The 25,403-nt window shown below is 54.0% G+C and overlaps 1 protein-coding gene across 4 annotated transcripts in view; it reads left to right on the plus strand.

Annotated features, from left to right (window-relative positions):
• Positions 1-25,403, plus strand: part of COL27A1 (collagen type XXVII alpha 1 chain) — a 134,607-nt gene that overhangs the window by 16,304 nt on the left and 92,900 nt on the right. For all 4 annotated transcript variants that reach the window (XM_032865688.1, XM_032865687.1, XM_032865689.1 and 1 more), the window contains exons 4-7: positions 4,996-5,049; positions 9,116-9,169; positions 19,462-19,515; positions 20,840-20,893. In XM_032865688.1, coding sequence (XP_032721579.1) covers positions 4,996-5,049; positions 9,116-9,169; positions 19,462-19,515; positions 20,840-20,893 — 216 coding nt within the window. The remainder of the gene's footprint in view (positions 1-4,995; positions 5,050-9,115; positions 9,170-19,461; positions 19,516-20,839; positions 20,894-25,403) is intronic.

The following is a 25,403-nucleotide window of genomic DNA, read 5'->3' on the forward strand; positions in this document are numbered from 1 at the left end:
CTGCACAGAAGCTGCACAGAAGCCCTACGCCTGGGAGGAGGCGAGTCAAGGCCTTATTTATTCATGATCAGGCCGCTGGCATCTGCACTCACTTGCACTTTTTGCAAGCGTCACCTCAGGGAGACCCGGATGAGGGCCTGGCCCGCAGCAGATGCTCCATGACTATCTGTGAAATGAATGAAGGAATGTGATCTTTACAGAAAAAAAAAAAGGTTGTCTTGACTGCCAGGACAGGCTCCTTGAGGTTACACAGATCTCTGTTGCTGGTGGAGTCAGGAGGCCATGTGGAGGGCAACGGCACACAGACTTCACATTTGGAGTGACCTGGGTTGGAACCACTCCCTTATCCAGCCATCCTTTCATTCTGTCAGCAAATGTGGATTGAGTGCCTTCTTGGGGCCAGGTGCTGTGTGATCTTTGGCGAGTCACTTAACCTCTCTGAGCCTCTGTTTTTACCTTTGCAAAACGGGGATATGGTACTCCCTACGTTTCTAGAGTCGTTGTATGGATCAATTGAGATGAGGGACATAAAGCATCCAGCGCTAGAACCTGGTCCCTGTCGTTGGTTGTGGCTGTTTACTGATGTGCTGATGGTTGAGATGAGGGTATCGCTGCCTTAGGAGGACTGGGACTGTCTGGATCCAGGAGGGCCTTCCCACTGTTGGTGGTTAGGAATTGGGGCTAGAGCTTGAGAAATTCACTGCTCGTCCTAGTCATCATCTAGAACCCAGGAGAATGAGGGCTGTTTTGCTTTGTCTTTAGCACAGTGTTTTTTGAGCTCCTACTATGTGCCAGGCTCTGAGCTAAGCAGTTTGCCTGCCGTATCCTGCAGCTCCAGGTGGGGAACAAGGTCATTGAGAGAGTTCAAGGCAGGGGCTGTTTGCAGAGGTGTGGGCAGCATCAAAAGAACCGACAGCAGCTGGCAAAGCACACAGGTTGGACCTGAAGGTACAAGGGGAAGGCATGTGTGACCAGAACCCAGCGAAAGTTAAAGTATGAACAGTAGTCTGTAGTCCTCCGCTGGGTAGAGAAAGTCCCCGCCCACTCACTCTGTCCACTCTTCCGTCTCTTGTCGGGACCTCCCATTGGCCAGACCCAGCCAGAAGCAGAGAGCAGGAAGGCGTGAGGCTGCAGCCTGTAGGCCGGATTCCCAGGGCACACAAGAGACCCGGGGAGCAAGTGGAGAAAAACCAGCACCTGCACACATTATCTTGGAAGCTGGATGTTATATCCTCATTTTGCAGCTGGACAAACTGAGGCCTGGAGGCACGGGGAGATGCAGTACTCTGTGTAAGGCCGTAAGGAAAAGCCCTGGCCCAGGATGCCCTTCCCTAGGACAGAGACTGGGGGAAAAAAATCTCGGAGCCCTGAGGGCTATTCTTGGGAATAACGGTGCGCTCAGATGGTCGGAAGTGGGAGGGCCCTTTGAGGGTCCCTGCCTCTCCCCATCAAGCCACAGGCACCAAGCAGAGACCCAGAGACTGAAGAGTCCCAGCATAGGGTCACCGGCAGTCAGCAGCACACACAGGCTGGGACTCCAGTCTCCCAGATCCTCGGCGGGGGAACCAGTCTGCTTGCTGCCGCGGGCCGTGCCAGCCAGGACTTACTTCTTTCTGCAAGGCTTGGCAGGCGGGCTTTTGCAGCTGGACACAAGGGTGGACTTGTTCCATGGGACAGGGTTCCCCGAGGTCCTGCTGTCGGAGGCCAGGACCCCCGGGGAAAGCCCAGAGCCGCTGCTTGTTTGTTTCCACGGCTGTGTTTGTGCGAGCTCCAGAGCCCAGGCCTCCTTCACCTCCCCCAGGCAGGCCCGTGGCCCCCGCTCCCCTCCCCCTCTGCTCTGGGCCCTCTCAGAGGCCCCGTTGTTTGCAGCGTGGAGTGGAAAATCCCACCCCGGCCTTCGTGAATCATCCCAGAGTCACCCGCTCAGGCTTCAGGCCCTGGAAAGAAATGGCAGCGTTTTTCCACTGTGTGGAGAACAGACAGGGTCTCGGATAAGGCGAGAGGGGGCAGGGGGCGCCCACCCTCACTTGCCCACAGACAAAGTAAGTCCTGAATGGGGAAGGGCTGGGCCTGCGGCTGCAGCTGGGTTGCTGGGTAGCCCCACCCGGGGTTGGTAGAGGAGAGCCTGGCCAGGCCTGCAGCTGAGGGCTGGGCGACCATGACACGGAGCCGGGCTGCGGACTGACATCACCAGGCTGGGCCATGGGTCCCAGCTGGCACTCAGAGTCTGCTCTGCAGATGTTGTGGGTGAAGTCAGATTCCCAGCCTGGATGCCCCTGTTTCTGGGGCAGAAGAAATGCCAAGAGGGAATGTCCAGGCCTCCATAGCGCTGACCCACCAGGGTCCCTGAGGGAGCTCTACCTTCTGAAGACTGTCTCTCCCTGGAGCCCTGCATGAGCCCCGCCTCGCTGGGCCTTGGCCTTCCTCTCTGTGAGTTGCGCATGGTGTCCTCCTCAACTCTCCCGCCAGATAACTGGAGAAGGAAGTCGTTGCCACCCTGCAACGCAGGAAGGGCCCCGGGTTGGGAAGGTTCTGGGGTGCTCATTCCCTAGATGCCTGCAGAGGGGAAGGGCCTTAACCAAGGCTGCACACCGAATCAGGACATACCTAGCCAAGATTCTCTGCATGGAAGCTGCCCAAGAGAGGAGAACAAATCAAGTGTCCTAGACTGAACCCAGGTTCTGCCTGTTCGCTGTGTGGACTTGGGCAAGTCGCTTTGCTGCTCTGAGGCGCTCTTTGGGGTCTCATCTCCTAAAAGGGCTGGATAACAATACTGGGTAACGATACAGCTTGGCCTGAGCCCCTGCATTTCCCTTTAATTCTGGGTCACCTGGAAGATCAGGGCCAACGAGGGCCTTCTGGAAAGGGAAATCTTTGCTCTTCCTGCAAAACAGATGCCAAGGAGGGTGGTTTAAAATTCTGAGTTGGGGAACTTCCAGAAGCTTGCTTCACAGAAACAACAGCTAACTTTTTGGGCATTAACTGTGTGCCAGGCCCCAGGATTAGCACTTCTTATAGATTATCTGTCAGCTAGGGGCCTTCATATTCTCATTTCACACTTGGAGAATGAAGGCTCGACAGAAGTAGCGTGCCCGAGCCCATGCGGGGGCGCCCAGTGTGAACCCAGGTTCCTGGGGCTCTGCCGCTCCCTGGGGAGGAGCGGAGAGGAGCCTGGCCTGAATCCCAGCAGGGAAACCTGCTGAACAAGATAGAGGAGGAGAAACATCCACCCAGCCCCCGGGCTCTGGATTGAAGGAAGACAGCTGCCAATTTGGCCAAAGGTCCCTGGAGGCCCAGAGGTGTCTGGGACTTGCCCGAGGCCGCGCATCCACCCCGCCCCCCAACTCCAGGTCCTTTCCAGTGCCCCTGGGGCCTTGGTGCCCATATCTGCCTGTCTGGATCTCTCTTCTGATTTTTATTCATGGCCGAGCAGGCACGTGGTGTTCATAGGCCAGAACTGTTAACCGAGGCTGCCCAGCATGAGATCTGGATTAATTACCAGCCAAACCGTACTGGGTTTTCAACACTGATTTTAACTCCGGGCAGGAAACCTGGAATCTCGTTGATGGTTATTTGAAACAAATGAATTCCCCAGGCCTCACACATCCTCGAAAGCCAGGCTTCCTTCGAAGGCTCCGTGTTCAGTTCCTCACATCAGGCACTTAGTTAATCCTCATTGATGCCTTCAGGGTAGACGGGGCAGTGGCCACTGACCCCATGCGGACGGGGAGCAGTGGATACTCAGGCTGAAGGGCTTGCAAAAAGTCTCCAGCGATTAAGTGGCAAAACTGGAATTTGAAGGAAGGTCAGCCCTCCATTCAGTAAGTCTGCTTGGCTGCCTCCCTTCCATGCTGCAGGGTTAGGCCTTTCTCTTGTGGGAAATAGGGAGCCATTGAATGTCGTTGAGCAGGAGAGTACTTTGGGAAGATGAACAGGGCTGTGGCGAGGAGGACAGGAGGGGAGAGGAGGTGGACATGGGGACACCAATGAGGGGGCTATTGTGGGCTCTCTGGGAACAGTGATGAAAGTTGGATCAGGCTGTGACTCCTGGAACAGATGGAACGTTTGAGTGATGTTTAGACCCCAGTGATTGTGTTAAATGTTCACTATCTCTCATTTCATCCTTGTGATCGTCCTGTGAAGAGGGTATTCTTGCCCCCGTTTTATAGGCACAGGCTGGCTGAAGAAATTGCCCAAACCCAGCTGGTAAGTGGCAGCATGGGGTTTGAACCCAGGCCTGTCTGACGCAAAAGCCTTTGTCTGTACCCGGTATGCTGCACGGTCTCTCCATGTGCGCAGATACACCATGGGCAAATCCCTTCCCTGTCTGGCTCTGCGGAGAACTTGGCTGAGTTCTGAGGTCTCTTGTTTTTTTTTTCTTTTAAGATTTTTTATTTATTTGTTTGACAGAGATTACAAGAAGGCAGAGAGGCAGGCAGAGAGAGGAGGAAGAAGGCTCCCCTTTGAGCAGAGAGCCCAACGCGGGGCTTGATCCCAGGACCCTGAGATCATGACCTGAGCCGAAGGCAGAGGTTTTAACCCACTTAGTCACCCAGGCACCCCTCTTGTGTTTTATCTTATCAGACATTTAACTGAGCCCTGGGGAGAGAGAATTAGATCCTTTGAGAAGACCATGGTCTAGTGGGAGAGACAGGCTTCGGGGCAGACAATTCCCCAAATAACATATAAATAAAAAATGGAAAGCGGGGACTTGACTCAAGCTGGGGAAGGGATCAGGGAAGCCTTCCTGGAGGAGGTGGCAACCTGGGTAAGTTTGCTGAGTGATAAAAGGCGAAAACTTCAAAGACTGTGAAACAGCAGCTGCAAAGGCCTGAAAGGCCCAAAGAGCATGAGTTCCTAAGGCCTCAGAGAACCCCTCTTCTTGGTTGTGGAGTGTCCATTCCCAGACCTCTGGAGATGCTTGTGCAACGGCTGCTTGAACCCATTCCCTGCTGCCCCGCGGCACTGACGCTGTCTTCTTGCTTTTTCTTTCAGGGTCCCCCTGGGCTGCCTGGGCTCCCTGGACCCCCTGGTGCACGGGGGCCTCGGGTAAGTGATCACACGCTGTCCTTTGGGTCTCCGGCTGGCTCTTTGGCCTGTGTCCCAGGGTCCCCGAAGTTTTAGACTTGCTGTGTGTCCCCAGGCTGTTTCCTGCCTCCCCCCAGCACCCATTTTTCACTTTGTCCATTGGAGCGAACTCAGGGCTCTTTGGGGGTGCTGTGTGGACAGGCATGCCATGGGGACAGCAGTGACCTCTTACAGGGTCTCAGGTGTTCGTGGTGGGTATCACCCTTGGCAGCCTGGAGTGGAGAAGGGGTTTCTGCCGACCACATTCTCCTGAGCTGATGGGTTTCAACGTTTGTCCAGGAGAAAAGCTGCCTTGGGAGGACACGACCCTTGTGTCCCTCCTCCCATCTTCACAGGGCCATCCTGGGGTGGGGATGCCGACATGGGCAAGGTAGGGGGGGAGCTCCCCATGCCGAGAGGTTTGATCAGAGGTGGAAGGATGGCTTCGCAGGACTGCAGCATCAGAGAGGAGCTAGCCTGAGCCTTGGTGTGGAAAAGAACTCCCATGTTATGCCTTGCATGCAGGGAACGTGGTTCTGTTTGAGCCCCTCTCCCCTGCCCCAGAACCCCTGTGGACCAGGATAATCATTCGCATGTTGGGGATGAGAAAGCCGAACATATAGGAAATGGAAGAGCCAGGATGGGAACCTAGTCCCTGAACCATATGCTGGCACCCCTGGGGGTCATCTTGGAGAAAAATCTGTCCTTTTCCCAAGAGGGCTCAGACCCATGATGCCTGGCACCTGCACCCAGGCTGAATCAGCCTTTCCCACGCTGGGTGCCTGGCAAGGCTCTGGCAGAGACAGCTGCCTGGGGCATATTTTTAGCTCGGAGCCCAGCGGATGGTTCTGGTTATGCAATTACTCCAGACCTGGCCCTGTGCTCTCTGGGCCCAGGGCTCTGGAATCTGCTGTCTGAGGCAGCATTTCCTCCTGGCTCCAGAGTCTCCGTGGAGCACTTACCCAGAGCTGGGGACCCCAGAAATACCAGGGTTCCTGCAGCCTGGGTGCAGGATGAGGCCCTTTGACTTAGCAGGCAGTTTGCCCTTCCAAACGCCTCCTCTGCACCTTTGCTAGGTCGGCCTCTTGCCCTGACATGGCGTGCCCTTCTTTGCAAGCTCCTTTTCCATCCCCTGCTGAGATCAAATGCCATCTCGTTTGCTGACGACTGCCCCCTTCTCCGAGTTCCTGCAGCAGGTTTTCGCTGCTCTGGATGGCACGGATGACTTTCCTAAAGCTCACGCAGACCGCTGACCTCTGTTGGCGGAGCTGCAATTGCGTGATCTCATCCCACCAGCCCAGCCTTCCCGAGAAATGGGTTCCGATGTCGTCCCCATGCTTCTAGACGAGGAAACTGAGGCTCAGAAAGGTTTGGTTACTTTGGAGAAAGTCAACCAGAGTGTCAATGCCAGAGCTAGGATGGAACCCAGACGGTCTGATCCCAGAACCTGTGATCTTAACCATCTATCGTGCTGATTTATCTCTCTACCCAAACGAGCCCCTCTGGGCCAGAGCCAGGCCCTGTTTCTTTCTCTTTCTCACACGCTGCCTAGCACGGTGCCCTGCACTCAACAGGTGCTGGGCAAATGGTTACTGAGGAGTTCTAGTCTGGGAGTCAACAACATTTCCCCCCAGAAGCTGTGTGATCTTAGGCAAATCCTTTCCATTCTCTGGGCCTCAGTTTCCCATCTATAAAGCATGGAGTCTGCTCAGGAACTGCCAAGGCATTTCCTTGGAACCGTATTTCCAAGGTTCCTCCCAGCTGTGAAATTCCATGAGTGAGGGAATGACTCTCCCATCCTCCCTCTCAGGCTTTCTGTGTACTCTCCCTCCCCACCACGCACCCCCTCCCCCGCGCCACCTCCCCGCCATCATCCTGTTTCTAGGCTGGACATTCCATAGATCATAAAATTCCAGAGATAGTAGAATGCGAAAAGTAGACCATCCCAGCTCCTCTCTGCACGATGACAGCTCTGGGGCTCAGGGAGTGGCAGGGCCCTACTGGAGGTTGTCCAAAGCTCAGTGGCATCCCCCTTCCCACCTCCACGTAATTCCCCAGCCTGTGCAAGGATGTTGGGGAATCCCTGGGCCCTCCCCATACCCGGCTTTCTGGGCCGCAGCATTTATAGTATTGGTCTGCTTGGCTCCCGGTCAACTATGTGCTCCGTTTCTTTGCAAGGCAGTGGCGGGAGGGGGGCGGCGGTTGGAGGGGGGGGCGTCGAGGAAGCAGGAAGCTCCTGCTTCCACAGGCTACAGGCTGGGTGGGTAGCTGAGCACTCCAGCCTTCCATCTTTGGGGCAACCGGGGGCACAACTGGGAAGAAGGTAGCCACCTCTGGCCTCCCACAGCCCATGCCTGCTTCTGGAGTGTTGGTCAGGGGCCCCTTCTCAAACACACCTCCCCATCTTAGGCCCAGTTCCATCTGAGCTCTGAGGTTAGACCCCAAGAGCCTGGGCTGGGGTGAGCATCTCAGGTCTTCCAGATTCCTTAAAGACCAGCGGGGGTCCTAGCTACTCAGAGGACTGTTGGGGAGAGCGAGGCTGGGGAAGGGGGTTGCTCACAGCTGGTTCCAAGTCCCGTCCTTGTGCTGGAAGACCGTGTTGGGTGGAATGCTGGAGAGGGCTGGAGAGCGGGTTACTTTAGAAGGAGGGTCACCCATGACACCGTTCTCCATTCCCCAGGCCGAGTGAGCTTCGGAACACTGTTCCTTTTCAACGTGTTTAGAGAAGGGGAGGGTCCCTGTGCAGGCATCGAGGAAGAGGGAGGTGTCTTGGATGGAATGTGACAGGCTGCAGCTGGAAAGTTGGCCTCGGAGAGGGAGGAAGGAAGCAAGTTCATACACAGCCAGCCAGATGAGTCAAGAGGGGCCAGCGACAAGGGCAGTGTGTCTAGAAGCTGGCGTGGTGGGGCACCTCTGGGCTTCTTGAGCCGTCTCTCCCCACCCCCAATGCTCCAGATTATTCCTGCTGGACAAAGACTCTGGGGAGTGACCCGACTCTTCAGGCTCTGTTTCTATTACTGGCTGCAAGACCCTAACCCAGGGCCCTTGCTGGAGAAAGTGGACATAACAGGCTCCAGCTGTTCCACAGGATTCAGAGAGGACCTGGGAAAATCTGGTGCCATGAATAAAGCCTGGACCCTCAGCCAGCAGGCCTGGGTCCCAGCCCTCACTTGGCCACCTCTCTGCTGTGTGACTTGGCCAAGACTCTTTGACACTCTGGGCCCAGTCTTTTAGCTGCTTCAAGGCCCCTGGAGGACCTGTCAGCTCAGAGCTCAGAGGATCCTAAGGGAGAGCTCTCTGGCTGGGCTGTGGCCACAGGAGGGAGGCTCCTTTGTTCAGAAGACGCCAAGTCCTCCCTTCACTGGGCTCTCGACTCCAAAGGCTCACATCACAGTCCCGTTGGAGTCAAAAGGGAGCAGTGCCGCTAGGCCGAAGTCCTAGAAGATGCCCGGGAGGAGGTGGCATGTCAGCCAGGCCTCGGAGGACAGGGCTGGTGGCAGTTGGAGGGGATGGATCAGAAGGAAACGCCAGATGATGGGAATGGCACAGGGCACTGACCAGCAGCGGTGGAGGGAAGCAGGTAGCTAAGTCCGCTTTGAGCCCGGGAAGCCAGCCTGGGAAGGGCTGCTGGGCCAGGGGGAGAGAGCCAGGAGGCAGTCAAGAAAAATTCAGAGGTTGAGGCCTTGTGCTCTGAAATCACACATCTGAGGCTGACCTCTAGCTCGGCCCTCCGAGCAGCTGAGTGACCTGAGGAAGTTCTCAACCTCTCTGAGCCCTGGCTCCGTCTTCAAAGTAGGAATAATGATAGCCCCTGCCTCTTGGGTTAGTAGAGTAAAATGAGGTAATGGATGGCAGGTGTTCACGGTGGGGCCGGGCATCAAGGGGGCCCTCCCTAAAAGTAGGCCGCCATGACAGTCCTGCTAAGAAGCTGAGAAGCTTCTGGCTAGCTGAGAAGACCCAGTGGGTGGAAGGCTCCTGCCAGGCATTGCTGTGGGAAGTGGAGTGGCCCCCATTTCCCCCTCACCTCTTTGTTTCTTTTCCCTTTCAGGGTCCTCCTGGGCCTTACGGAAACCCAGGCCTCCCCGGCCCTCCTGGAGCCAAAGTGAGTATTTGCTGTGGAATCTGGGGATAGGGCCATGGAGGGGGTGCTGGGGTTGGGGCTACGTTGGAGGTGCTTCCTAGGGGCCCCTGTTGGGAGGGGCTCTGTGCCACGGGCACACCCTGAGTGCCTCCCATGTGGCAGGCGGTGGCACGGTGAGGACTTGAAGAGCAGCTTCTGGTTGGGGGAGGGATTAAGGAGAGAAGGGCAGTTGGAGCCTAGAGCCCTCAAAAGAGAACAGGAAGAAGGGTCATTTGCTGCCCAAAAGGGAAGGCCTTGAATGTCGGACTAGAGGCGGAAATTTTACTGGGTCTTCAGACTTATCCTGGGAGGCGTGTCATCTTTGGAGCTGGGGAGGAACATCGTCATGTTTTGGAATGATGGCTGGATGTCGTGCGGATGTGGACAGGAGTTGGGGACCAGAGCAGAGACAGGGAGACCCTGGGGTGGGGGAGGGGACAGGGAAGGGATGAGGCTAGCCCAGCCAGCTTAGGGGTGTGGGAGGAGGGGAAGCGGATGCATTCACGGTGTGGAGGGGGGTTAGAGAGAACGAAGCCGTGGGTGAGCTATAAGAGACCAGTGACACCCTGGCGTTAGCCTCAGTGACCCGACCAGGCTACCCTGGAGAAGGAAGGTGAGGGCCGTGTTCATTTGGGAACTGGGAGCCCTGCCAGGTGGAGATGATACATGGACACAGACATTCTGGAGCTCTCTGCAGAGCACTGAGCTGGAGATGAGCCCTGAGGGGTGGAGGCGACCGCACAGATGCCACCTGCCCCAGGGAGCCCTCCCAGAATGTTTCAGTTAACTTTACCATGAGACCACAGAGACCAGAGTGAGTGGCACCCTGACACCTGCTGGGATCCCCAGCCCTGGAGCACCCCACTCTGTTCCTGGTGCTCCGGCAGCAAACAGGGCTGTCCAGGGCCGCACTTGGTATGAGCAGCCAGAGCGCCAAAAAGTGTGCCCAGCCACAACATTTAGGTCATGGGGAGAAGTCTCCAGGAACGGCTGGAGACTGGAGGAGGGCAAAGAAGTTGCGAGGTCAGGGGAGCCAAGAGCATGGGGGCTGTGCTGAAGGGGTGTGAAGCAGGCCCGGAGGGAAGGCAGAGGGGTGCCTGGCTAGGACACTGCCTGGCCCAGCCTGTCCTCCGTGGGGTAACCCCGGTGGCCAGCCCCGAGGTCATTCTTTGCTAAGGCTGTTGGGCAGATGGAGTGGTTCAGGGAAAGCCGTTAAACAACTGGTCCCCAGGTCATGCCACCTCCAAAGGCCAGCTCTGGAGCTCACCAGCTTCTCTGGGAGTTTGGGACACATGGCGAAGGCTGGGCTGGGGTCCTTCCTTGCAGAGCAAGCTCAGAGACCTTGGGTGCCCCGTGGCCAGCAAGTGCCCGGAAGTGCTGTGGTTTTAATGAGGCGAATGGTGCAGAGTTTGATAGCATAGCTGTCTTCCTGGGCAAACACAGACAAAAACTATCGCCTGTATGCAGGGCCTTACTATGGGCACTGTGCCCAATGCATGTACTTGATGTCGCTTGTCTTCATTTGATCCCCACAAAGACCCAAAGACATGGGAGGAGATCCCATACCCGTGTACAGATAGGGAAACGGAGGCTCGGGCACATTAAGGCGCCATCTAGGAAATGAAGGTAGGACCTGCCCCTTGTGGGCTAGGCGGAAAGAAGGAGCCCCCTTGCTCCTCCTCTGCTCTGCACAGGCCTCAGGCCTCCGAGGCTGTGGGGTCCTTCAAGGGCTGAGGACCCAGCTGTTCTGAGCTGCCAGGTTTGCTCAGGAACACGCCTTTCTGGGTCTGCTCCCGGACTGTCCTGTCTGGAGCTTCCTGCTCCGTCCTGCTCCCGCCCTTGCTTCTGCACTCTGTCCAGCTTCCAGATTGATTCCTTGCTTCTGTAGCAGCAGATGCTCCACAGGTCCCTCCTCCGGTCCCTGCCGGCCCCGCACAGCAGGGCCCCAGCCCCAGGCCCGCGGCAGCCCCAGTCTGGCCCGTAGCCCACTCCCATCCCACCAGCAGATGTGCTGAGGCAGGACGGGGGGCCCCCAGCCGTTTCTCCCTCCATTTGGAGAAGTAGCTCTGGGTGCTGAGGGAGGCTTGTATCTGGCAGGTGACCCCTCTTCCTGCGGCCACATAGAGCTGGGGCATGTGGCTGTGGGGTCTGCTGGACGGGACTCCCGCCTGCTTCTGCGTATAACAGAGAATGATGTGGGTTCCAGAAAATACACTGCAGTGGGAGGCTGCTTCTGCCAGTAGTGCTTGCATAAAACGCCAAGGGGAAAAGCCATGCCCTTTGCCAGACACCTGGCTTACAGCCCGGGGGTGAGCACAGGTGGCCCCAGGACAGGCCAGTTGGGCAGGAGACCCCAGTTGGCTGGGAGACCCCAGTTGGCTGGGCTCAGGGTTGCCCTTGGGCCGCCCTTGATCTGAGGTGTGGCCAGGACGAGGTTAAAGCAGAGGCTCTCCCAGAGTGGAATTCCTGACTGAGCTGAGCTTGGCAGAGAATGGCGTATATCTGCACCCAGGGTATGATTCTGGGGAGAAGGTCCTCCCTGTGTCCCAGATCCCCATTGGGCCTGGGAGGTGACCTGGTGGGATTGGAGGGCTGGCCTTCCCCAGGCCCCATGCTGGCTCCCCCTCTTGCACACGATGTCGCCTCCTAGAGCCATCGTGTCCCCCCCCAACAAATCTGGTCATCTCTTTCAGTTGGCAAATGTTTATTGAACACCTACTGTGTGCTGTTGATGGAGAAATCAGTCAGACAGGAGGGTGTGCCCAGGTGGCAGGGAGGCCGCACTCTGTCTGGATGGGTCACCATGAGCTCATTGCTTCAGTGAGGTTATGGAGCCCTCGGGAGCTTATGGCCTTGTGGGATAAAGACTGAGTGGTGGGAGAGACCAGTGGGGTTAGGAGGATCTAGAAGGGGAGGAGGATCAAATGAAGGACTTGAGTCACAAAAACACCGAGGTGACTTGCCCGGCGTTACTGGCCGTGACCAGCACTGGCAGAACTGCTTTGGGATCCTTGTTGGAAGACCCTTGTCAGGGCCATTACAGTGTGACCCACCTCCCCCAGACCCCAAGGCCTTACCCATGTGCCATAGACCAGTACACCCCATGTTCAGATCCATCAAGGAGAGGGCAGGTCAGCTCCCACGTGGGGTCAGGATCCAGGACTTTGAGCCATCCCCCTAGGACGACAGCACTGGCTGACCTCGGAGGCCCAGGGTTGAGTCATTGGATTGATTCATATTGCCAACCGACCCGCATGTATTGTTGCAGGAAAGGGCAGAGGTTAAGAGCACAGACCCTGGAGCCAGATGATTGAAGTTCAAACCCCAGCTCTGTCACGTACCAGTTCCCTGACTCTGGGTACATTATTTCAGCTTTCCGTGCCTCTGTTTCCTTATCTAGAAAACGGAGGGAAGAGTTGGTGCCCCCTTGAGTTGTCACGAGGAGTAACCGGGTTACTTAGAGCAGTGCTGGCCCGTGGAAGGGTCAGCTGTCAGTATGGGCAAGGCGTTGGCCCTGTACTGGGGCCCCAGCAAGGACAGTCCCTGCCCTCATGGAAACAAGCAAATCACACTGATAAATGCAGAATCATGTCATGATCGTGGCTCCATGTGAGAGGCCTGGGATGCCTGCCACAGTGCAGACTGGGCTGGTCTAGGAGCTGAGGCACACCTTCCTGGAGGGCAAATGGGTCAGACTGAGGTCTGAAATGCACCAGGTGACAAGGCACAGGGGCAGGAGGAGGCCAGGTTGGGCGGCAGGCCTGGGAGGTGGTGGTAAGGCTTTTGGGCTTCATCCAAGCAGCAACAGGAAGACACGCAAAGGTTTCTAGCAGAGGTGACATGATCAGATGAGGTCTGCAGAGGCGGCCAGGCAGCCTGAGAAGCAGGGCCTGGCTGGCAGCCAGCAGGGAGGCCCAGAGTGGCTGTGCAGGGGACGCTGATGTGCACCATGGTGCACGAAGGTGGGATGCAGGGCTGGGGGCAGGTGAGGGGCCCTGGCCTGGAGGCAGTCGGGCTCCAGCTGTGCAGGAAGGCCAGGGTTGCCCATGCCAGAGGAGAAGGAGCCTAGCCCCACTCTTCCTGGCAGGCGGTGTTCCTGGTGTGGCCTGCTCAGTGCAGTGAGTTACCCAGGATGATTAGGGGTCCTCCGGCACTGGGGGGCTGGGCAGGGGGAGAGGCGGGCAGGAAGGAGCAGACTTGGTGAGCCAGGGAGCTGCCAGCAGAGCTGGTTGGGGCCGAGGTGGAGAAAGCCTGCAGGGTTCTCAAGTCCCAGCCTCCGCTTGTCTTTCCTCTGATGACAGAGGTGGGGCCTGCTCATTAAGGAACATGTGGAATAGTCTAGAAAGTATCAAGAAGAAAGTAAGCTGTCTGCAGTGGCTCTGCCTGGTGATTGCCTTTTGAGGACTGGGCCAAGGACTAGCCAAGAGGCTTTATGCCCTTTGTGGGGCAGATGTTACCACCCCCATTTTACAGATGAAAAAACTAAGGTCTAAGTGGTGAAGTAACTGGACCAGGGTCACATTTGTGATAAGGGGCAGAAACAGGATTTGAACCCTCTGCTGCCTAACTCCAAAGCCTGTATGTGCTTTTAGCTACAAGGCAATTTTGCTCCATAGTTCTATGTCCTTCCTCTGTAGAGTAAGTCTCATATACATCATATATATATGTTTGAGTATGTATATATTATAGATACAAGTTCTATATAAGTAGCACATATATATTTTTCATCAAAATAAATCAGAATTTTTATTTCTTAACATATATATGTAATATATCTTTCTTAACATATATATGTAATATATATGTTAATATACATATATAACATACTAAAATGCATGCAGACACAAAGATACAGATGTATCTACACGTACAGGCACCCATACATGTGTATGAGTCATTTAAAATATACCCTGCATATAAGTGCTTTATGGGTTTGCCTGTTTTATTAGCAGTTGCCTTCTAGAAAGATTGAACCAGTCATGCTGTTGCTAGCATCAGAGAAGGACATTTTAAAAAGTCACTTTATTGTTTTCACGTCAGTTCATTGATCATCTAGAAGAAGAAGGCTTTTCTTACATCTGTTTGCCATTTGTATTTTGTCATTTATGCATTTGTTTATTTGGGGGGTTGGGACACTGTCTTTCATTATGGATTTGTACAGTTACTGATATTTGCATGGGAAGATTACACAGGCTTCATCGGCCTTATGAGTATATTTCAGTTTGGGTGTTTGCCTGAAGACTATTCATGATGATATTCACAAATAAAAAGTTTTATCTATTTTTTTTGGACTAACAATAACAGCTAACACGTACTTATGAGGAACTTATGTCAGGAGTTTAGAGACAGTTCCTCCCATATGTAAAATTTATCGTTCCTCACGTTTATACTAGGACATTTTTTTCCCACCACATGATCAGATAGGTATTCATTTATATTCTAGTAATTTCATAGTTTCATTTGTATTCTTTTTTTTTTTTTTTCATTTGTATTCTTAAAGAATTTAAACCATATGGTGTTAATCTTCTTCAGGGGGTGGGTATGAGATGGGGCTGAAACTTTATTTTTTTCCCCCACAGTTAACCATTTATTAAATAACCTTGACTCTACTGCTTATCAGATGATAGAGTGAGGTCTATTTGGGAATAGATCTATTTGAGAGCTAATTAAAGTTGGCCAAACTACCATTCAAATATGTTTCATTGCTCTGTTTGTATACTTTTTGCTAAAATACTACTTTATATGACATCTATGATCTTTTTGTGTCTTCTTTCCTTGTTGTTTTAAAATATTTCTGGCTCTTTATTCTGTCAGATGAACTTAATGCCCATCTTAATCATTTCCTTAAAAACATCTTTGGGATTTTTGTTGGAATTATATTAGATGTGTATATTATTTGTAAAGAATTAGCAGTTTTATTTTTTTATTTTTTAAAGATTTTATTTATTTAGCATACAGAGAGAGATCACAAGTAGGCAGAAAGACAGGCAGAGAGAGGGGGGGAAGCAGGCTACCTGCTGAGCAGAGAGCCCGATGTGGGACTTGATCCCAGGACCCTGAGATCATGACCTGAACTGAAGGCAGAGGCTTAACCCACTGAGCCACCCAGGCACCCAAGAATTAGCAGTTTTAAAATACTACATTTTCCTATCTAAAACCATAACATGTCTTCTCATTTGGTTGAGTTTTTTAAACATCTCTTAGTAAACTTTTATAAGTTTTATTGTATAAGGCCAGCACAGCTCTGGTTTTTGCTTAGAAATTTTATATTTTTGTTGCTGTTACGAATGAAATATTTTCCCCATTCCATTTTCTAGCTGGCTGTCAGCTACTGACGAGGACTGTTGACTTTTGTATTTTTGTACTTTTTGTGTTTATTTTATAACCACACCCTGTACTGTGTGATTTTATTGATTTTAACAGTATTTCAGTTAGTTCTCCTGTATTTTCTAGACAGGTCCTCATATTGCTTGCAAAAAAGGACATACTTTTGTCTCCTTTTCCTCAAAGCCTCATTGTCCCATTTGTTTTTCTTGCTCTATTGCATTGGCCGGAACTTCTGAACACATGACATAGTGATAGTGGGAGGCCCAGGCTGTCTTCAGTGAGAGCCCGTCTGAGCCAATCCCAGCCTTAGAGTTGTCTCTTGAGATTCTATTCATTCATTTGCTCATTTGTGAAATATTTTATGATGTCTCCTCTGTTCCAGGCCTTGTGCTGGGTACTTGGATTAGAGATGACCTATGCAGGGGACTTCTGGCCCAGAATTTCCCAATCTTTCACGATGTGTTCCTCCTTTGTGTCAGTCCCTCTCTAGACCTCGGCCTCTCAGAACCCTCTATTCCTCTGCTTTTCAACCCTACCTGCAGAAAAGGAGCTCAGCACAGTCCCCACTCCCACTATGTTTGTAGCATTTATGGCTAAGAATATACCTTCCCATCTGTCTTCTAGTTCCCAGAGGCTCTGTTAATGAGTTCGGAGGGAGTACCAATCCCCACGCAGAAAGGGAAAGGGGTTTGCCCTGGGTCACATAGGCTTGTTGGCTGGAGAGCTGGGTTGGCAACCAGGTTCTCATTTTACCCAATGTGTAAGCAATTAATTAGACTTATATATTCCTTCTTTCTCTCACTGGGGAATCTGTAGGAGTCTGGCTGGGAAGCCATATAGTCTTCTCCATCCCAGAAGTCACACCTTCACCTGACCAGGGGTGCTTCGAGCATCCCTGGAGTTGAAAGTTCATCTGCCTCCCTCCTTGACTTCCTCCAGCCTTAGCTTAGCTGGAACTCCCTTCAGGGATTTCCCCTCTGTCTGGGTCAAGTTCTCCCTGATGTCCTCCTTATTCCACTTAACATTGGAGGTAGTTTTTAATCTGTAGTGTATTGACAGGTAAAGAGCTTGGGCTCTGAAAGCAGACCCTCTGCCTGGGTCAAAGTCCCATTTACATATTGTACGACCTTGGATAAGTGACTTAACCTCTCTGTACCTTAGTTTACCCACCTGTGAAATGGGATGGTGACCGTTGCTACCTCATGGATTTATGTGTCCAGGGCTCAGAACAGCACCCAGTAAATGCTAGCACTGATTATCATTACTGGTCTCTGGTTTCTCCTTCAAGAGGCCCCCATGAACATGAACTGTGCCATGTTCCCCATGGCGGTGTTCTGTGTTCACCCCAAAGCCTGGCTCAGAGTAGATGTTCACTGTGTATTTGTACTTGTGGCTGTTGTACTTGGGTAGGGCTTACCTCCTAAGCACTTTGCTGGCTGCTGAGAATGCAGAGAGAAATCTACCCATGATGGAAATGGCCCAGGTAAGGAGCCCGGACAAGGGAGCAAGTCCATCGTATCTTCAGGTCTTGGTTTCCCCTTTTATAAAACAATAGAACAGGATACACGAAGGCCCACCCCTGACTGCATCTCAAGCCCAGCTGCTCTACCAGCCACAGACTGAGGTGGGCGAGGGCGGGGTGGGGAGAAGCTGCTGTCCTTTTTTGGCCATTGGAATCCTTGGTAGCCCTGAGCTTGGCTTTGTATTTGCGCTATGGACATAAAAGGCATTGGAGTGGGACTTGTGAGGAGCCGAGGGTGGGAGATGTATGTGAGGGCGGCCAAGGTGAGGTGGTAGGTCCCAGAGGGTGGGTTCTCCAGAAGTGACCTGGAGGGGCCCAGATGGACAGGTGGTTGGTGTTCCAACAGGGAGGGCCTGGTCTCCCCCCAGGGATGACTGTCACCCGGTCAGAGGGAGTGCTGGAGAAGCAGCCAGGCTTTTCATTCATAAACGAGTAAATGAGTACTTCGAAGTCAGACTGAGCGGGCACAAGCCAGACCTGGGAGGACCTTGCCTCTTAACTGCATGTTACCCCAGGCAGTGACCCGGCCTCTCTGAACCTGGGGCTCAGTCCTGAATTGCAACCACCAGTGTTAAGAGGACGAATGGACACAGTGTTAGACATGGAGTCGGTGGCAGAGAGACGTGCCCTCTTTATGGCTCTGTCCAGTTCCAGTGTAGTGGCTTCCCGTGGAGAGCAGTGGAGCCAGGATTCGGAAGGGCTGGGTTCCGATGAAGAAAGGGACAAAATGAGAGCTAATTAAAGTTGGCCAAACTACCTGTCCCATGGGTCACATCCATTATCTCACTGGGTCCTTGCCAAGAAACCCAAGACGCTGGTGGATGTGTGTGCGTGCGTGTATGAGAGCGTGCACCCATGTGCCTGTGTGTGTTTGCGTGCGCCCGTGTGCATGTGTGTACGTGAGCACACACCCATGCGTATGTGTGAGTGTGCCCATGTGCGTGCACCTACGTGTGAGAGAATGTGTACGCACGTGCCTACATGTGAATGTGTGCATGTACATGCGCGTACCTGTGTGCAGGTGTGTGTGTGCCATCACGCGCATGTGTGCCGTGTCCATGTGCGCGTGTCTGTTGTGCAGCCCCCATTTTAAGGCTAGGAAGTGGAGGCTCAGAGATGTGAAGTGATTTGCCCGAGGTCCCTCTGGGATTCCCTGCCTTCAGCCCAGGGCTTGTGACTCAGGGCCCAGCTTGGGGAGGGAGTGTGGGAGTGAGCACGAGGGGTAGAGATCAGGGGTTCTTGGAAGGTGACATCAGGGTGGACCGATTCTCCAAAGGACTGTTTTCTGAGTAACTGAGCCACGTTGGGCCAAAGGAGCAGGCTGGCAGCCAGGAGCCCTCGGCAGCGCCAGAAGAGAGAGAGCTGTGGTACCGCGCCGGTCCCGTCCCTTAGCCTCGTGCTCAGAGGAGCCAGGATCCTCGCGACGGGGACCTTCCCATACGCTAGGCACAAAGGGTGCTTGTCTCTGACTGGGAACCCGCCGCTTACTGGTTTCTCCCCGATGTACTGCCTATTCTTTGGATCTCAGGACCTCCCGGAACACAGATTTGGGAATGACAACTTCAGGAGTCTGTCTTAGCTCTGCCTGGGCCTCAACATGGGGCCTCAGATCATCCCTTTCCTCCTCCTAGCCTCAGTTTCCCTAAGTGGATGGGGAGGAGGGTAATAACACTTCCCTTGCCCGCACCATCAGGATACTGTGAGAATCTCGTGAGACCAGGGTACCGCACACGGTGAGGGGCTGCGCACAGACGTGAGTGGGTCTTACCACGCTGACCCTCGGTAAATGGAGAACAGCGAGGTGAGCGTACTAGAAATTCAAGAAGAATCGGGCATGCTTCCTCGACGTGTCTCTCAGGAGAGCTCTGAGAGCCCAGGGGAAACAAGTCAGGAGGCAGTCCTAGCAACACACATGTGCAAGGATTGGTTGGTCCTCAGAGATCTACCAGCTGGTGGGGAGGACACCTTCCAGCTGCATCTTGGAAAATGTCTATAGTGTGGTGAATGCTACTTGAGGAACGGTTTTCTAGGCAGGGGTGACGGCCTGAGCCAGGAGCTGGCAGGAGGGAAGTACAGGGCATGGCTGATGGGCTGAGGTCTGGCAAGGAGTAGAGGGACCCTGTGTGTGGGTTTAGCAACTGGAAAGAGAGCCAGGTTTGCAGAGGGTGGGTGGAACCAGATGGTAGAAGACACAGGACACCAAAGGAGGAGTTCAGAGATGTCCTCGTGCCGTCAGTGGGGAGCTATGGAAGGTGTTAGGGCAGGGAAGAACGGAACTGGAAAAGACACACACCCCCGCCCCCAGAGGTGTGTGACTGAGGGGGATGGATGGGAAGGCATTTTTAACAGGGGACAGGACTTTGAGCAGAGGTTGTGGGGAGATAGCCTCTCTAGATGACTCTAGAAAGAATTATTTTTCTTTCAGGGACAGAAGGGGGACCCAGGGCTCTCACCAGGAAAGGCCCTCGATGGGGCGAAGGTAGGTTTCCAGGGACCCCAGCGTCGAGGACAGTGGGGGAGTGGACCGTAGGGAACCCTCCCTGCCCTGGCAGAGGCCTCTGCGTGTCAGAGGCGGGAGGCGGCAAAGTAGCCAGAGAAGAGTGTGGTTTTGGTGTTTTCCTTGAAGTCCTTCAGCTCTCCTCGTGCCAAACTCAGAGTCCTTCCCTGCACTTTCTTTGGGGGTGCAGCCCATAAGACTGACAACAGCTTTTGCCTGTGGACACACCCTTGGCGAGTGATCTTTTGTGTAATGTCCTGCATTTCTGTAGGGCCCTCTAGGTGACCTTGGCGTGCAGAAGCTTTCTGCTAGCACACACCCAGGAAGCTTCCAACAAACATTCAAAATCGCCTCTGGGGTTAATTTGAGCCGACAGGTCTGTGGATTTCTAGGAGGTGGGAAAGGATTGGGCCAGAGATTCAGGGCTCCCTATCTCTGAAGGGCTACGGGACCCGAAGTTTCTCATGGAAACTGGACACAAGTCCAAGAGCCTTCCTGACAGACAGAGCACAGCTTCTCAACCCAGCCTCCTGTGCTTAGGCATGTAGAAGCCAAAGGTCCCTTTGATTTCCCCAAGACCTAGGTGGCTCATTCCTTCACATCCTTATAGGTCATTTTTTCATGCAGCAAACATTCCGTGGGTGTAAACATCCATGCACATGCCCCTGTGCTCCTCATCGAAGCCTTGTAGCATAGGACAGATGGGCCCGGCTTGCAGATGAGGAAACAGAGAGTCCTCAGAGGCAAGTGGCTTGCTGGAGGTCACAGAGCTGGTCAGGAGCAGAGTAGGATTTGTACCCAGGTCTGACGAAGTCCAAGAGCCCAGGCTTCTCTCTTGCTCCCGAGTTGTCCGTTCTCAGGTCTCAAGGCAAAAATGCCCCCTACTGCCCACCAGGCCCAGCCAGGAGGAGGAAAGGGCAGAAGAGAAGGGGTGTCAGGACCAGGTCTCAGGACCTCATTCTCAGGAATGCAGAGAGAGAGAGAAAGAGCAGATTGGAAAGGGACAGACAAGTGGTGTGTCCCCTGGGGTAGTGGTTTTCAGACACGGTTTTAGCAGCAGACCCTGTTCCCTAGATGGTGTCTTGTGCCAACGTCCAGGGTATAAAATAGATCAAGGGGAGAGACTGGGTTAGTGGGGAGGGGCTGGGTAGCCACCCACTGAACTGCCCTCATCTCCGCCAGAGGCCTCTGGGCCTCCAACTGTCTCCTGGTCGCAGACAGTTGGCCGAGTGAGGACAGCCTTGCCATTTCACGAGTGTCTCTGCTCCTGTTCCCCATGCCTCACCTGTTTGTCTGTGTTTTGCAGGGTGACGTGGGCTTGCCTGGGCTCTCGGGGAATCCAGGACCTCTTGGACGAAAGGTACACCTTTTGTTTTCCATGGTTGGCCTTGTGCAGTGGGCTTTCTAGCCTCCTGGCCCGGGTCTGCCATCCTTCAGGACTCAGCCATGCTCATGCCTATTCTAGACAGTCCTCCTGGAACCCCAGCCTTCAGTCCAGGAGCCTCCACTCTGCTCAAGGACTATTTGCCCATCTTGGTTATTTTCAGCCCGAAGTCTAGCCTCACGGATCAGGGCTCGTGAATCTGGTTTGGCACTCTCCCTACGGAGCCTAGCACAGGGCCTGTGTGTAGTAGGTGTTCAGGAAATGGGGGTGGGGGGTGGGGAGGACAATGCAGGCCAAGGGTCAACTAGTTTTGCAGGATTACTGATGGGGATTCCGGGAGGTTCATCAGCCTAGAGCCACGTCTTTGGCTTCTGCCCTGGCTCCCCGCTCTGTCTACAGCCACCGGCTCTCTGGACCATCTGATTCTTCTCTGGACAGATCTGGTGTCTCCTGGCTCCATCTTGTCCTTGCTCTGAGGGTCTCTGTGGCACTTGAAGCGTCATGTCCCCTGCATCTTCTCCACCCTCCATGGCCAGAGCAGGCCAGAGCATACATCTGGAGAGGCCAGACCCAGACAGGAGTCTGTGGCTGTCTGTGAGCTGGGGAAACATGGTATTTTCTGGTTCAGAGAACACAGGGACTCTCTCTCCCCACTCGCTTCCCCTCTGTGCTCCAGCACTTTCTGATGGATGAGGTGTGAGTGGAAAAGTCTCTTCCAGTGGTGGCTCATAAAGCAGCCAGTGGTGGTCTTGCTCTGCATGGGGGTGGGAGTCTAGCAGAGGCGGCAGGAGATGGGAAAAGCAGGCTAGACCCGCTCCTGCCGGGGCTCCAGGGCTCCCTGTTCTCAGCAGATGTCCAGGGAGGCCCAGAGCCCCCATCCAAGAGGGACAAGCTCACCTGAGAAGGGAGAAGCATCTTTTCTCAACTAAGGAAGAGTCTCTGTGCGGTTGAAAAACTCGCAAAACCATTGACACAGAGGCCCCAGGGCCCCGGCTCAGGCAGAAATGCAGGAGTTGGTCTGTGGCAGGCTGGTGGGCAGATCACGGTGGGGCGGTGCCTCGGGGCCCAAGGCAGGGATCCCTGACCAGTCGTGAGGGCCGAGAGGAAGACCGATGGGTAGAATGGTACCTGGAAGCATCACGGTTTGTAAGCACTCTCTCCTCCCATGAGTGTCTTCAGTGACAACAGCAGCCACTTTGTCCTGATGCTCTTAAGTGGCTCTTTGCATCGTCTTGTGTGGGGAGACTTGGGGGAGAGGGGACACCACCCTGGGTGACAAGTGAAGTCGGCATCCTCTGCTCACTGGCCCATTGACTTGGGGTGTCATCTCAGGACGGCACCCATAATCCCATTCGTTCATTTATTCGACAGAAGTGATTGAATCCTTATTATGTGCCAGGCAGGTTGCAAGGCGGGGAGCTGAGTAAATAGACAAAAATCCCTGTCCCCCCAGAGCTTGCATTCTTGTGTGCATGGTAGGGTGAGAGATACTGAAAAGAAAAACAATAAAAATGGAATGTTAAATGGAAAATGGACAAAAATAGGCAGGAGAAAGGGAGTTTTGGTTGGGAGGGTTCCCAGGTTAGGTCGTGTGGCAAATTAGAGGTGGCATAGGAGTGACTCTCCTTTGTCACATTGTGTCCTCACGATAGCACTATTAAGCCTATCTTACAGCTGAGAAGACAGGCCCAGATCGACCTCATTCATTCATTCGCTTGATCACTCATTCTTCTAGTCGTTCAACAAATATGCGCTTAGGTCCCAGGCTTACCCAGGTCAGCAGTGCTGGCGCAGGTGTTGAGTGAACGCCAACGAGCTCACCGAGGGCCTCGTGGAGAAGAAATTCAGTAGCAGCGCCCCCCGGACTAGATCCAGCTGGGGGCTGTGGGCAGGGGCTCTGGTCCTGTTGCTGTGAGTGGGATCCAGGTACAAGATTCTCATGAGCTATCGAGACTGAGAGTTGCTGCTTTGACGGACAGACCCTGCAGAGTCGCTAAGCCGCAGAGTTGGGATTTGAACCCAGGTCTCTTGACTTTCAAGCCCTTTCTCTGCCTAGAGCTGCCTAAGACAGCTTTTCAAATAAGAGAGGGCCCGCTAAGTGAAAAATAGCATCCCAGGCTGAGAAGGTCCTTTTGTCTGCCATCTGCCTGTGATGTTTGCTGAAGGCCTTTGCTGAGCCAACCCCCGAGGGCTGGGCCGGTGCACAGACCAGGCCAGACAGGCCTGGATGGAACCCAGCTCTGTCCCCTCTCCTGCTGTGTGGGCTTGGGCAAGTGGCCTCACCTCGCTGAGCCTCTGCTGAGATTCATGGAGAAGTCGGGTGGAATGAGATGTTCTAGCCTCAGCACTAGCACGGGGCTGGAACCATAGGCACTGCGTGCGTGTTTGTTGAATGAATGAGTGATGGCGATCTTGAAGGAAAAGCGTTGAAGGTCTTGTCCATCTGGTACCATCAGTCATCTTGCCTAGTTACCAGGTAATGACCCTCCACTAGCCAAGAAGGCTACCAGAACCCTGTTTGCACATTGGGAGGGTGGAATCCTGTGCTGTCCCTGGTCTGACCATCTTGCCTTCTTTCCTTAGAGCTGTGCTTCTCAACTGGGGGTGATTTTGCCCCCCTCCCAGCCCAGGGGACAGTTAGCAATGTCTGGAGACGTTTTTGGCCATAACCAGTGGGAGAGGGAAGCTACCAGCTTCTAACAGGTAGAAGCCCGAGATACTTTTAAATATCCTGCAATGCACAGGACAGCCGCCCTTCCCCAGCCAAGACTTATCCAGCCACCATGTCAGCGGCTCCATCCCGGGCTTTCCTGCCTCCCTGCGCTTGCTTACACTGTGCCCTCCCCTGGTTTGACCTTCCATGCTCATCTTCTCGCGTCTGTCCCTCAATTCTATTCTCCAACACCGTCTTCTCCAGGAGCACTTTCCTGGCACCCTCAAGAGAAGTCCCGCCTCCTTCCCCTGATCATCCTGCCCACCTGCTCAGCCTTTCTGGGTCTCTGCCCGTTAGGCTGGCAGGACTCTCGGGTGTCCTTGCGGCATTCATCAACTGTAGCAGGTGTTCACCCTTGTTTCCTTGGGGGCTGAGCACAGTGCTGGATGCATGCATCTGCCCTGTCCCATACCTCCCTCCTCTCCTGCCTATGGCAGACATCATTCATTCATCTTTCCTGTCAAGCCCTGATGCGGCCTCAGAATCCTTAACACATCGCCCCATGTAGACATGACTCATGGAAGAAAATTGGGACTGCAGTTGAAACTTCCTCCCGGCTCCCTCTTGCAACCCTCCCCCTGCCCACAGGCTCTCCTTGTGCTGCCAGAGTTGGCCACTTCCATGCAGAGCCCCTCCCGAGAACCTTCTCCAGATTCCCCTGCTGCTGGGCTGCTCTGGGCTTCTGGAGCCCAGGCCCACTGCTGTTTCTGAGCTCTGCTGTCCAACCCGGCCCCTCCTTCAAGCCTGTTTACAATGCCACTCCCTCCGGTTGGCTATCTACACTGTCTTAGCACATCAGTGCTAAGAGCGCTTCTCCTTCAGTCCGCTTAATATGTGTTACCTTCCAGAAGGTAGGGAGTGAGTTTGTTTTACTCACCAGTTTATTCTTTGAGCTTAACGCTTAACGCAGGGTCATGTTTGGGGTTCAGCAAACCCTAGTTGAATGAATGAGCCAGACAGAAATGGTGGGTTCCTGCCCGACCTGTTTCGGGTACCCAGTGAGCAGAGTTTGGCTCATGGGTCATGAAGGACTGTGCTTTTGGACAAACCACCCGTTCCGAATCCTATAGTTTCTGAGCCGACACAAGGCTTTGAGACGCCAGTGGGGGGAAACTGAGGTCCAGAGAGGAGCAGGGACTTGGGCAGTATCATGGAATGAGTCACTCAGCCTCCTGGCCTGTGTCTTCCTCGCTGATCCTTTCTGTCCAGTGGGGCTCTCTGTCCCGCTGACGGCCCCCAGTGGGCTGTGGAGGTGGTCGAGAAGTTTAGGGAGTCTCGTGGCGTGCTCGGCAAGCATGGCGAGTTCCGTTTTACAGCCTAGGAAGCTGCTCACACTCTGAGGTAGAGTGGGGGAACCAGCTAAGATCTAGGCACACATTGCTCCCCAGGACCCCCAGGTATGAACAGGACCCCACCTCCACCCCATGCTCCCTGCCCGAAGCCCAAATAGCACCCCGGCCAACAGAGAGACTGTCTGCAGCCACCGTGAGGTGATGTCTGGTTTCTCCTTGCGCACTGTAAGCAATGATTAATCTGGCTCCCAAACCAAAATATAGACCAAGTTCTATTATAAACACGGGTCCTGTGGAGACCCGCCTGCCAGGCCGCCAGAGGCCCCTTACAGACTCCGTGGTCCCTGGAGCTCCCTGGAAGCACCGGCCCTCCCCTAGTACCCGCCAGGCACCCATCACACAGGGGCAAATCACGGCCCGTGGGTCCACCTTGCGGTTAGCACTCACCCCGTAATTGCTGGGGCCCAGGAGAAGATCATGG

This window comes from Lontra canadensis, unplaced genomic scaffold (genome assembly GCF_010015895.1).
Source record: "Lontra canadensis isolate GAN:19392208 unplaced genomic scaffold, GSC_riverotter_1.0 scaffold30, whole genome shotgun sequence".
Lineage (NCBI taxonomy): Eukaryota > Metazoa > Chordata > Mammalia > Carnivora > Mustelidae > Lontra > Lontra canadensis.